Below are 13,775 nucleotides of genomic sequence, written 5' to 3' on the forward strand. Positions count from 1 at the left end.
ATGCATGTCTATGTATTCATTGTCGGGAAGAAGAATTTCTCACAAAGTGTGCATACCTGACATTTGACATTGTGTTATAAACTGTATCTGGAAGCCACAGTGATACTGCTATGGGGTCTGATGCAGAGAGAAGGGGAGTTGTGATGACTGCACTTTAGTATATTGCTCAGTTGTGAAAAAGTGCCACAGCATGGTGTGAGCAATAGAGTCGTGATGCCTGCATAATGAATTCATCTCCTCAGCATGATACCTGTTAGCTCAGCTTGCCCCTTCCTGTACTGAAAGCCAGACTCATAGTAATTCATCAGGCTTCACAAGTTATGCACTTGTAGATGGTAAGATAGCTGAAAGGTGTGTTATCTACATAATTGCTCTGGATACTAACTTTACAGAATGCCTTATTATCTTTGCTTGTATATCTCGTTGTTGCCATGGGCTGTTTGTACATTTGATGGCTTGCAAGTACCTTGATGTTTTAGCTCAGCTATTTAAAACCCAACATTTTCCCTTTGCACCCTTTTTTAATAAAGCCAAAGCCATACCCATCCCTGTTATACATATTAGTTGGTGTTTGTGTATAATCCTACAAACTGTTGACAGCTGTTGATGTTCCTGGGATAAAGGGCCTCTCATGCTTGATCCCTGCTGTAAGAACTACATTCATATCGTAATTGAATTGCAACAGTCACGATTACAATAAAAATGACTGTTGTGTAAACCATACTGTTGGAGGTAGCCTGGTTTATATAACTTCTTGGAGAAAAGTGTTAATTTCTGTATATTGCCGAATAGAAAAACATGTTGTGGCAACCTGCAAAAGAAAATTTTGAGAGAAAGCAAGAACAGTATGCACACTGTTTGGAACAGTGAGAGTAGGCACTGCATAGCATGAAGTAAAGAATATTCTAAGTTGCTTCAAAAACATCATACTAGGAATGAATATGTGCACACAACAGCAGTACAAACACTTTTGGCTTTTCCTGGGTAGGGGTCGCCACAGCGGAACTCCGGTCCGCTCATGATTGGCAGTGGATTTTTATGGTGTCGAGTTGCCAACCCAACACCAACCTTTAATTAAGGCACTCCCGTTCATGCTTGCACCTACCTGCATGTCTTTAATGTCACTCGACCACTGGGAGAACATGCAGACTCCACACATAAGGCGCTCCAACTGAGAATCGAATGGGAGAACCTCTTGCTGTGAGGTGACAACGCTAACCGCTGCACCACCGCGGTAGTAACTACAAATAGAAGGGCACATTAGTCCCGCATACCTCTTAGCTGTACAGCATTTTGCAGAATGTCCAGATTTTTGCCTTATATTTTCGGTCCTTTTTCATAAAATTGTGGCTTTTTGGCAAAGAAGTGGCAAATCATTAAAGATTGAAGTTAGAAAATAATGACAGGCATTTGAGTTTTAGACTTCACACCCTTCATAAAATTCATGTTAATGCAAAACCTGTTATTCTATCAACTTTCTAAGTTCATAAGAGCAATATTTCAAAATTGTCCCTATTTGTACCGCTGTTTTTATGGGTTTGTCCAGATTTCTTAGCCTAAGAGGTTGAGAGGTATGCATCAGTGGCATGCCTAATGGATAAAAATGCAGAGGACTGCAATTATGTGTAAGGCAAATATGAATATTCATTTTGGTTAGAGTATGAATTTGTAGTCATAGCTAAATCTGTCAGTGGCCCATATTAATTGCTATCTGTATATGTTATGGGCATGTTCAGAGGAATACTTAGACACCTTTACATTAAGTATTGCTAAAAGCATATTTCTACCATGACTTACTGTGAAAGTGCTATTCAGGTGATAGCTGTAAGAAGGGAAATGAGGGAACAGTTTCAGAGGCACACCTGGCTGGCTGGAAACAACTCTGTTTGATGTGTATTGTCATTCAAATTAGCTGAACCTAGCAGGCCAGGAAATGTGAAGCTCTTCTAGCTAAGGGTGGGGATATGGGTGGAGTAACTTGAGAAGGAAATGAAGCAGATCAAAGTTGAATGTCTAAATAAACTCTGTTATCTCAGCAGTGAGTTGGCAGTTCTGGAAGATGTGTAACACATTGTAGGGAAACATTTGTAAAAGTCACTGTGTGACAGTAAATTATACTTTTACTGATGCCTGTCAGATTTAGCTGCTCTTTCCTCTTCTTCCATTCTAAGTGAATGGAAGTCTTACATGACAGCCCAGCTATGGGCACTGTATTCTCAGAAACAGTAGACTCAAAGTGTATCATGGGGAAGATTTTTCTTTAGAAGACAACAGCCCTCATCAGGAGGTCAGTCAGGGTTACACACTGAATAAAATTAGTAGTAACTACTTCTATCTTTTGCATACAGGTTTGCAATGAGCCTAACTTAAGGAAAAGTTAAAATATATATATTTTTTAATTTTTTTCCCGTAGTGGTCCTTTAATGACCACTGTTTACAGGCTACAGGAATTCAATATCCACACCACTACAAGCCAATTAATATGTGATGTGGCTATCCCACCACTGCCATCCAATTAATATGTGATGCCCCTACACTGGCCAGTAATTAAGGAGCCTCAATTCACACCACTGGCAACAGTGGGGAGTGTACACACTGGGAGGATGACAAGTGCACACACACACAGTAAAGTGCAATTTAACTTAAGATCACACAGAGATCACAGTCAGTTTGGGGCTGGCTCCTCCCTCTTTCTCCAGATCTCCAATAAGACAACCCACTGGCACAGCTGTAGGGTTGAGATCTCAGCTAAGTGGCCAAGCCAAAACCTCCAGTACCCTCTCTGTCCAACCAGTGCTTCATGTTCCTGTCCAAGTAGCTGACACACACATACACATTATGAGGTTTGATTTATATATAAACACCCCCACACCCCCCCCACACACACACACACCTGGGAAAGGCTGGCACAGGTTTACTAGCTAAGCCCCCTTCTGCCCAGACTATACAGCAGTTATAGGTGCCACCAGCCACTCTTATCAGCTACTTTAAGGCCCTTAACAAAGGGTGTCCAGTCCTAGTGCGTAATGTTAGTATTAATCCAAATGGTAGTCTGACCAAGAGCAAGGCTTTTTAGGAGTGGCCTGTACAGTGTCACCATATAGATATGCAAGTACGCTAAGAGCTTAAATATCTCTAAACAGACCAGCCACAATTAAAAGGTTTAAATATATTTAATATTAAATGATAAAAGAACAAGACAATACTCAGCAAGTAATCAGTTACATCAGACTTCAAAATCTGAGGAAATATTTAAAACATCATCGCAGGACAGTCTCAAATAAATAAAGAAAACATCTAAGCTATACTTTACTATATTTCTATCTGAATCTAAAAGAGTTACTATGCCGTACTTACAGCAAGGCAAGTGCAGATGAGTGGATGCTTCCTGGTTAAAGACAAAATGCAAAATGTAATGTCTCTCTCTGAAAGAGTTCTTAAATTAATATCAAATATTACTGCTGGGTTAGCTTGGATTACATCACTTTTTGTCACCTGGCTTCAGTTCCCAAGCTAAACTGTCTTTGTCAGAAACTAACAGAATTTTAGCATCTCCCTGTGAAAAGTACATATCTCTCAGACGTTTGCAGATCTGGGAAGTCATAAAACAATAAAACACTTCTACATCTCAAACCTAGTAATTACTTCTCTTTCAAGACAATACAAAAAACTTCCAGCACTAGACATTGTGTCTGCTACTGCACTGAAACTAAGAGATAACATCTTCTGTTTATGGCCCAATAATTAAAAAAAATAATTTAATTTCAACTATTTTGTCTGAATTTCAAGTTAAGCTCATATGTTCCAGTTTCCATTAAACATGTACATATAAACAGTCACAGCAGTGCAGGTACATTCCTGTTCACTTCCAATAGGGCATGATGTGATTACATTTTAGTTCAGTACTTTACACACACTTCTGTATAAATCATATCAATATTCACAAATGACACAGAATTATTTACAAAATTCCTGATAGCTGGGCTGGCTGTGTGACACAGGTCATCATACCTTACTGTCTGAGTGATATTTCATGTATTGTGTATTCAAGGACAGACCCCTGCTATGGTGATAGCTGTAAAGCCTAAACCAGGACAACAGGCTGAGGTAAGCATCTGCAGAGGGTCTAAGGATAATGTCAGCACACAGTTTAACTCACAGACCCAGGACAGACTGACACTGTCTCCATCCTGGGTAATCCTAAACCCATTGTCTATAGTTTTTGCCCCTGATTTACTGATCTTGAGGATGCATAGCAGGAATATAGCTATTTTTATTGAGGCAGGGGCTTCCCAGTGACAGACAGCACTGCCACTGGTACTTCTGGGTCTGTGGCAGCAGACCAGCAATCTACCTCTGACAAGTGGATTCCCAGTGAATGGCAGACTACCAGTTGTTCAAGGTGCCAGCCATAGTCACATCCAATCATAGAGATGTGGGTGGGTGTACTCATCAATTAATAGGTATGCAACACTATAATCTGGGCACAGCCTAAAGATACCAACCTGGAGGTAATTGCTATGTCAACAGCCTCTACAAAGATGTGCCCAACACTGCCAGAGACAATGGAATCCAGGGGTGTGTATGTGTGTATGGCTGTCTACCTGATAGTTTAAGTGACCATCAACCAAACTATCTAATTAGAAATAGATCCCAATACATCAGTCAGACTATCTTCCGAGTAGTAAGAAAGGAACTGTCTCTTGATGAAGCTGTGCAGTACTTTAACTCAACCTTCTTACAAATCTTAAACTATCGTGCACCCTGCAGAACCATTAGAATAAAAGCAAAATATGCCCATTGACTAACTAAAAAAATCAAAATTACAATGAAAGAAAGAGATAAGCTTGGATACAATGCCACAAAAACAAAACCATTACTATGAGACAAAATTACTTAGAACTCCATAATAAAACCAAAAAGCTAATTAAACATGACAAAACCAACTACTATAAAAGCTTGCAAGAAAAATATGCTAACAATCCTCAAAGATTCTGGGCCACAATAAATACTATACTATAGCCAGGTAAATCCACAACCCCAACCCAGTGACAGTAAACAGCCAAGACAATATTCCCACACAATTCAATATGTACTTTATTGAAACTGTCCAAATCCTAGCCAATGCCCAAAATAATGCTAGCTGCCCCACAACAACATCTAACAAAACCCACCCCAACATACAAGACACTTCATCCAACTTCTCCCTGCACCCCGTATCCACCAAGGTTATTTCTAAACTCTTTCACAAACTCAAGCCAACCACACTAGCTGCTGATAACCTACCAGCAAATTTCCTTCAGATAGCAGCTGAAGCCACAGCCTATCCTGTTGCTATACTCATCAAAAGGTGTCTGTCTGAATGCATGGTACCGAACTTATGGAAAACATCACATATTATAACACTACAAAAAGAAGGTAACTCCTTAGAACTCACCAATTACCGACCGGTAGCTATTCTATCACCCCTATCCAAATTACTAGAAAGAGTTGTTCATATCCAACTAATGCAGTACCTCCAAAATAACAACCTGCTATCTAAGGCACAGCTTGGCTTTAGACCCTCCCATAGCACCACCACTGCACTACTGTCTTTCACTAATACAGTGACCCTCTACAGAAACAAGGGTCTTTTCATATCTTCCATATTCTTAGACCTGTCAAAAGCTTTTGACATGGTTAAACATGATATGCTTCTCAAAACTCAATCAGCCCTAAACATCAGCCCCTCATCTATCTCATGGTTCAGCAGCTACTTATCAGACTGACAGCAGGTTGTCCTGTGGCAAAACCAATTGTCCCCTCTGTTACCAGCATCCTTAGGTGTCCCTCAAGGTTCCATCCTTGGCCCATTGATTTTCTCTCTTTTTACCAACCAGTTCTCTTCCTCCACACTCTCTGCCTCAGTAGTACAGTAGTACAATATGCTAATGATACCACCCTTATATGTGCCACTCCCATAATAAAAGAACGGCATACACTAACCCAAAATAACTTTACCTTAGCTGAAACATGGTATACTAACACCAAACTCATTCTTAATCCCAAAAAAAACAAAACTTATTCTGTTCAGCCCAAGTAGGTCCCCCCCTCCAGACAACAACTTTTGCATAACTTCCAAAGATAATATCCAGATCAGTCCAACCTCACGCACTAAACTGCTAGCTGTACAAATTGACAAAAACCTGAGATTTGACATCCACAAAGCTCAAACCATCAAGAAAGTAAAGAAAAAGCTTGGCCTCCTCTACAAGAACAAACTTTTTATCACTAGACATACCAAGGCCACAATAGTAAGGACTCATATTTTGTCCATCCTCCTCTATTCCTCCCCAGTCCTGACTAACCTCCGCCAGGCTGATTTAAACAAAATGGAATCTTGCTAAAACAAGATTGCCAAGTTTGCTACTGAAGCCTTATACAGATCACAGCACTGTCTATCTTTAAAGCAGCTTAACTGGCTTGAGCTCCCTCAACTTCTGCTACTCAGTCAATTGTCAGTAGCACACAAGTTATACTATCTTCCTGACAAAACTCCTGCATTCCAGGATCTAATTCAACCCTATACCACTGCTAGACCCTTAAAATCTACTAACCAGAACCTCATAAAAGTCAACAAATATAAGAATGATGTTGATAGGTCTCTCTTTGGTTGCACTATTGCAAGAGTCTGGAATACACTACCTAGCCAGATAACTTCTAATAACTCTACTATACTGTTTAAAAAGCTCCTGAAAACCCACTATTCTAACAACTGGCTATGCTCCTGTTACTCCCCAGGGTAAAACATAAACAATGTATAACAGGATAAAAATGAGACTACTGGTAAGTTATTCCAGCTCTCTGGTAAAACTGCTATTTAGATCATACCTTAAAATATGCCACCACTGTAGAAATTTATAGTATAGGCCAAGGACCTATTTAACAGAACAAACACTATATGTGGTCAGTAGCAATTACCAATGCATGTTTTCATCCTAAAATTATAATGTTTGATTTTTTGCCTCTATTGCACTGAACATTTCATTGTTACCTTCATTATTTTTTGAAATTGTTACACACACACACACACACACACACATATAATACATATATATATATATATATATATATATAAACAGAACACTGAAATGTAAATAGACAAGATGAGAAGAGCAAAAATTGAAAAGAACAACCATTTAAAATGCTGGAAATAATAATAACGAAACAGCTACTGTGCATGTCACTAACAGCTCCAACCTTCTGAATGTACATCACAGAGCAGTTACAAAAACAGTTGCTTTATATAAGATTTTATTTTCCTGGGCTCAATGAACCCTGCAGTTAGTGAGTACAGTCATGAAATTAAAAGATTTATTCTTGGAAGGAAAACTGGGTAAGCAAATCTGGGGAAGGTGTTTAAAAAGCAATTACTGTGCACTGTCCACAAATGCATGCATCGTGAAAGATATGTTTCTTTCCAGCAATAATATATATCTGTGAGAGTTGGACTGTAAGTAAGGCTGTGTACCATAAAACTAATTCCTTTGAGAGTTACATGGACTGCAAGAAACTTGAAGATTCCGTACTGTAATTCCATGCTTTGTAATTGCAAGTCCCAGAATTATGAACAAAACTTTAAAAATACAGGAGAGCAGTGAATGTTCAAAGTCACTGTTGTCCTTTAAAGATGTTTTTTTGCTGAGGACAAACCCGCTTACACCCCCCCCCCCCCAGGTTGGGAGGGTGGCCTAATGGTTAAGGTGTTTACCTTACAAACACAAGGTACAGGGTTTGAGTCTCACAAAGGATAATTGGCTTGGCTTGAAATGGCTCGCAAGGACAGTTAGCTTAGCTCTAACCTATGAACCAACTCCTCTACATTTGTATATGCTAATCCAAACATTGCCATAACTGAAAAAAGGGAATACTCCAAGACTTGGTTATTTCAGACCTAATAGTTTCAAGTCCTTATTTTCGCTCTGTCTGCCTTGCTACAGGAATTGCAGTAACTAATCTGGGATTTAAAAATGGTTATCAAATCAGGCCAATTAAAACTTAAAAAATAAACCCAGAATGCTCACTGAAAGGTCTGATAATGACCACAACATGCAAAGATAGGATTCACTAGAAAAGAGACACTAATGCTGGAAAAGAGTAAGAAGCTACTAAGGCTTCAGATTAGAGCTCAAGTTCATACAAACAGCAATTGTTCTTTTCTTAAAGAACTTCAAAATTTAAACTATATTTGTACATTTATCAGCTTTAACCCTTGAAACTTAGATGCCATGAACTATATGCTTTGCACTGAATCTCTGTGATTACAAATAATTTAATATTTGTACTATAGTTCCAGTGAGATCAAGTCCTTTGTATGCAACTTCACTAATACTGACATACAACTGCATGTCTGTTACTAAAATCAACAAATGTTTAAGCATTTAACAAGACTCATTCCTTTTCTTTCTTTCTGATGTAGTTGGAACTCCTGTATCATACATTTGGAAGACACCTTTTCAAGAAGACCACAGCAAACTTAGATTTGTTTCTGAGAAGATTTAATGAAATTCAGTACTGGGTTGTTACTGAGATATGCCTCTGTGCCCAGCTTAGCAAACGTGTACAACTGCTGAAGAAATTTATTAAGATTGCGGCACAGTAAGTATAAATAACATGTTACATTTCTATAGGGCATAGAGCATGTTTCTAGGAAAATGCAATGCAGCTGCTGTCGAATAGTCAGTGAATATAATTTACCTATTCACTGAACGCACTGCAAAAAAAAATTTTAAATCTCACAAAAGTATAAATGGCATTGTCCTCCAGAATTCAGAGTTATAAAAACCTACTGTGATACAATAATGTTTTGCATTTGGGTAGCAAAGACCAGATAATTGGGAACAAAAATGTACCTTATCTGAACATTTGCAGGGGATATGAAAGCATAAATCACATGTGTGGCATTAATCCTTTCCCTAATAAATGAATTCTCTGTTCACTGACTGACCATACAAAATTGCACATAACCTTGAAAAACTACAATGCCTTTGTACTTCAGACAGCTGTGGGACCTTTTCTGTTTTGGTTATTCTTGACATTAGTCCTACATTTACCAAGATTGTAGATAAATCAAAGTGGAGAGAGCTTTAAAGCTTCCTACATTGCCGCCCATCTACCAGACAATGAACACATAGTGGAAGGGATTGCAAAATGGTGCTCAAACTTTTTGTTTTAACAGCTGTAAATGTGCCATTCCATCTTTTGAGACCAACAAAGATCTGTCTTTATTTAAGATATATTATAATATCATGAAGATAGTATCTAACATAAAAAAGTATAATCTTTACAAATCACACCTTTAACTTGGAAGCAATGCTAATCAGATAAGCAAATCAAATACCATAATAAAAAAGACATGCCCCGGGATTCATGAAGCTCGGCGCAAGGATGGCGTTAGCCTTGTGCCGACCATGCAGCATAGAGATGGCGCAGCAGCAGCACCACATGCATATTAATGAAGGAGCACTGCTGTAACGGCCAAGTGCATAGGAAACGTGTACGAGTGCAGGGGGCATATCCAAGCACTGCACAGAGGCGTGATCATGTCAGCTGCATATGCGCAACCTAAATTGCTGACTAGTACAGCCTGCCTCCAATAGTAATCACTCCTGTCAGTGTCCGTGGATACTGAAATGTATGCAAAGCATACAAGACAACTTGCGAACACCACAATAAGAAGTAAACACAAAGGCACGTAGCTGAATATTGAGTCCCCGTCCCTCGAACAAAGATATTTAAAACCCCATGCCTGTATTCCATTGTAGTGTCACTAGTTATACCAAGTGGAAGCGAAACGCATCATGTTAGCACGCTGCTAGTTGCCAAGCCTAGCCCAATGGTATGGGTTACCACCTGTCCCACATTGTGAGGGACAGTCCCCCTCTAGGCAGGTGTGTCCATACCAAATTCATAATAAATGTGAAATATCCTGTGACAGTAGGACATAATTATGTCCCATATGTTATGAAATAGTCCCATACAGTACGTAGGTCCATATATAAAATACCTATATGTTACAAGAAACAGAATAAGCAACTACACTGCCACTACAATAAAAGCTTCTATGTAGGCATGAAACTAAAGTACTATCCTTTGTAATGACCGTGGGTATGTGTTGGCCTGTAAACTCAGATGTGTGCCATGAAAATGTCCCATCCAGGTCATATGAAAAGGTGGCAACCCTACCAATGGTCAGAGCATTCGCCCAATATCTGCCCATTCGCGGTCCAAGAAGTCCTTGCCAGGACGGCCCATAGATGAACGGGTATTACCCGGGTCTACCTACCATGTCATGAAAGATAAGTATTTGCGAGTACCTATGTGCATGACGTACAGCATGTGGTTGATTTGAAATGTTAGTGTAGACCTCACAACCATATTGGTCCCAGAGATATGTAGTGTATGCAATGTGTTCTGTTGACTGTGCCATGGGCCATCAACTAGAGAAGGGATGAATGTTGATTGTGGAATATGGGGGTGGGGGTGATGGGTAATGTAATATATCGTCAATGGGAGACTGGGTTGGATGTACAATAGGTGAACTGGTGGTCTACGAGGGAGCAGCATGTGAATCAGGAAGATAACCAAAGAACAAATATATACATCCGCAATACAATCCCACAAATATGTGAATATTAAAATGTGCAATACACATGTACAGAAATGTTACCAGCACATACCCACATAATGGACTGGCCTGAGCTGAGCCATTTAACCCCAACACACCTGGATACATAATTGAATAACCATCATCCCCTTCACAGCACACCACCCCCCCTTCTTGAACATCCACCAAAACCAGCCATACTCGAGCTCCCCACATACATAAAGGCCACTCACATGTACTGACCGGTCCTCCCACAAAAGGCATCACAGATGAGCCATGTGCAGTACACAGTGTCACATGCTGCATTCTAGGATGTAAACTGCAGACACCACCATGGCCTCGGACCACCACCACGCAACCATACATGTTGTATGACAGACGAGTACGCCACCATGTGACCCTTGACCTGTGTACTGTACTAAGCTCTACATCAACTGTAGACAGTACATATGTACTGACACAGTTGCATCATGTGTTATGCAATGCAATGATACCACTGTCTGTGACCAGGTCAGCTGTACACATACCAAGGGCCCTCAGTACTGTCCACCATTAGCAGATGTCTGTTGCTGTACACCAGTACACACCCTCATGTACGGATATGACATACATGTACCTGCCCTGGGTATGTACATGGCACACACACAACATACGTGTAAATAGCATAGCTGTTGTAGTCCTTTGTGCAAACAGGTGGCTACAGCCATTACACACATGCACATGGAATGTAGGTCCTTAGCTGCTGAATGCTAACAGTACATAAGGTGTGATATCAATGTTGACAAACGTAACATCTCCTCTGTACTGGTCACCCATCATATCATATAACAGTCCATGTGTCATGTATGTTATTACACATATCTGCCAATTGCAATGCCTTCAAACATGACAAAATGTCAGGATTGTAGGACCTACACACCTGTACACGTAGTGTTGTGCGTTCAGATAACATGCATGTGCAGTTGCTGATGTATGCAGGTGGCATGTTTCCTAGTACATCATGCAGCTGCAGTGCAGCTGCAACATTGCCAACTGTATATGGTGATATGCTGAATGTACACAAAGATAGATGTGTTGAAATAACTAAGTGGCGGGGCATCTTTGCAGACGGATGTTTGCTGTGGACAGCTCACAGGTGTGTCACAAGCAGTCCTACAATACCATGTGTCACTGGTAAGCAATGGTTTAGTTAATTGAAGGACATACCACACAACTTAGAAAGCGGTCAGGGTGATAGCGAAGGTAAATCACTTGACACCTGTTAGTAGATACGATGCCCCTAGTGCATATATCAACACTGTTGTCACAGGAAGCATCAGTACAGTTTGTAACGTGTGCAATACTGCAATACATCTGACATACATAACATGAGCTAGGCAGGTCTGAGATTCACAGTACTGGCATGTGTGGTTGTGTGTGTGTCCATATTTGTCACGTATTGTGGGGAATACATCTCAATTGTTACTCACTCTCCTGTACACTAGTGTACACATCTGTACAGACTGCAATGTATAAAGCAGGACATAGGCAGGAGCTTGTATCCCACACATGTGAGGTATCTGTATCTGTATGACATAGGTGTATTAATTACTGAATGCCACAGTGTGTGTATGTAGGACTGACTGGTCCCTGGGGTGAGGATGTATGTTACCATACTGAACTGATAGGACCCCACCCACCACCCAGGCGATGCATTTAACTATCTGTGTTGATGTCCCCGATTTTAGGCCGTACTGACTACCTGTACATGTGTATTCTCTGTGGCGCGTCATGTAGGTGCACAGTACTGTAATGATGATTTGCACATAGGCAGGGGTCCTCATCCCACCAGTAGCAACTGTGTGCGAGTGTGTGTTACTGTGTGTGTGTGTGTGTGTGTGTGTGTGTGTGTGTGTGTGTGTGTGTGTGTGTGTGTGTGTGTTACAGTGTCACTGAATACATGTGTGTCAATACCTGAGTGTGTGGGTGCAGTTGTGTGTTGGCATCCTGTCATGGGAACGTGTATTACTGATTCCCATTGAGGCATCACACTTCCCACTGGCCTCTACCCTTGTAATCAGTTAGACTACTCTCTTACCTCACCACTCCATGTAACTGTACCCGTGATGTCACCCTTTATGGATGTCATGTCTGTGGCCACAGTAGCTTAATACACAGCTATCATGCTCTTGGAATGGTAGATGTGTTTGTAACATGGGACATTCTCACTGGTTTGTGGCAGCTACACGGTGCATGCTGGTATATTCATACATACCTATGAGTAGTCCATATTGACATATGGGACACTTAACTGCAAACACTGACATCCACCGGCATGTGCAATTAGACCTGAAGAAGTGCAGCAGAACAACATGACCAACATGCATTTACTGTTGTTACACAAGATACATACTGTTAACAGTATTGTACACCTGTACTACATGGTATATCTGCTGACTGTCAACACTCCTCAACATTTGTAAACTACACATATCATCCTAGTCTGTTCACCCTGTGCATCAGACCATATGAGCATGTCCCTGCACCGATGGTGTGGATGTCAGAGATGTGGCACAGGCATCATCATATGCACAGGGTGTTAATGTTTGCCGGAGGCCTAGGCTGCACTGTTGTTACACAAGACACATACTGTTAACAGTATTGTACACCTGTATTACATGGTATATCTGCTGACTGTCAACAGTCCTCAACATTTGTAAACTACACATCATCCTAGTCTGTTCACCCTATGCATCAGATCATATGAGCATGTCCCTGCACCGATGGTGTGGATGTCAGGGATGTGTCACAAGCATCATATGCACAGGGTGTTAATGTTTGCTGGAGGCCTAGGCTGCGCTGTTGTTACACAAGACACATACTGTTAACAGTATTGTACACCTGTACTACATGGTATATCTGCTCACTGTCAACAGTCGTCAACATTTGTAAACTACACATATCATCCTAGTCTGTTCACCCTGCGCATCAGACCATATGAGCATGTCCCTGCACCAATGGTGTGGATGTCATGGATGTGGCACAGGCATCATCATATGCACAGGGTGTTAATGTTTGCCAGAGGCCTAGGCTGCACCACTGGATGACATCATGTGTGTGGGTTTGGGCCTTTGATCTAATTGGGCATGTG

General features: G+C 40.7%; 1 protein-coding gene across 1 annotated transcript in view; it reads left to right on the forward strand.

Annotated features, from left to right (window-relative positions):
- Positions 1-13,775, forward strand: part of LOC122805263 (rap guanine nucleotide exchange factor 4-like) — a 1,439,269-nt gene that overhangs the window by 1,082,286 nt on the left and 343,208 nt on the right. Inside the window, exon 20 of the mRNA XM_044075352.1 lies at positions 8,459-8,637. Within this exon, the coding sequence (XP_043931287.1) occupies positions 8,459-8,637 (179 nt within the window). The remainder of the gene's footprint in view (positions 1-8,458; positions 8,638-13,775) is intronic.

Source organism: Protopterus annectens, chromosome 6.part1, assembly GCF_019279795.1.
Source record: "Protopterus annectens isolate FY-2018-M chromosome 6.part1, PAN1.0, whole genome shotgun sequence".
NCBI classification, from domain to species: domain Eukaryota; kingdom Metazoa; phylum Chordata; order Ceratodontiformes; family Protopteridae; genus Protopterus; species Protopterus annectens.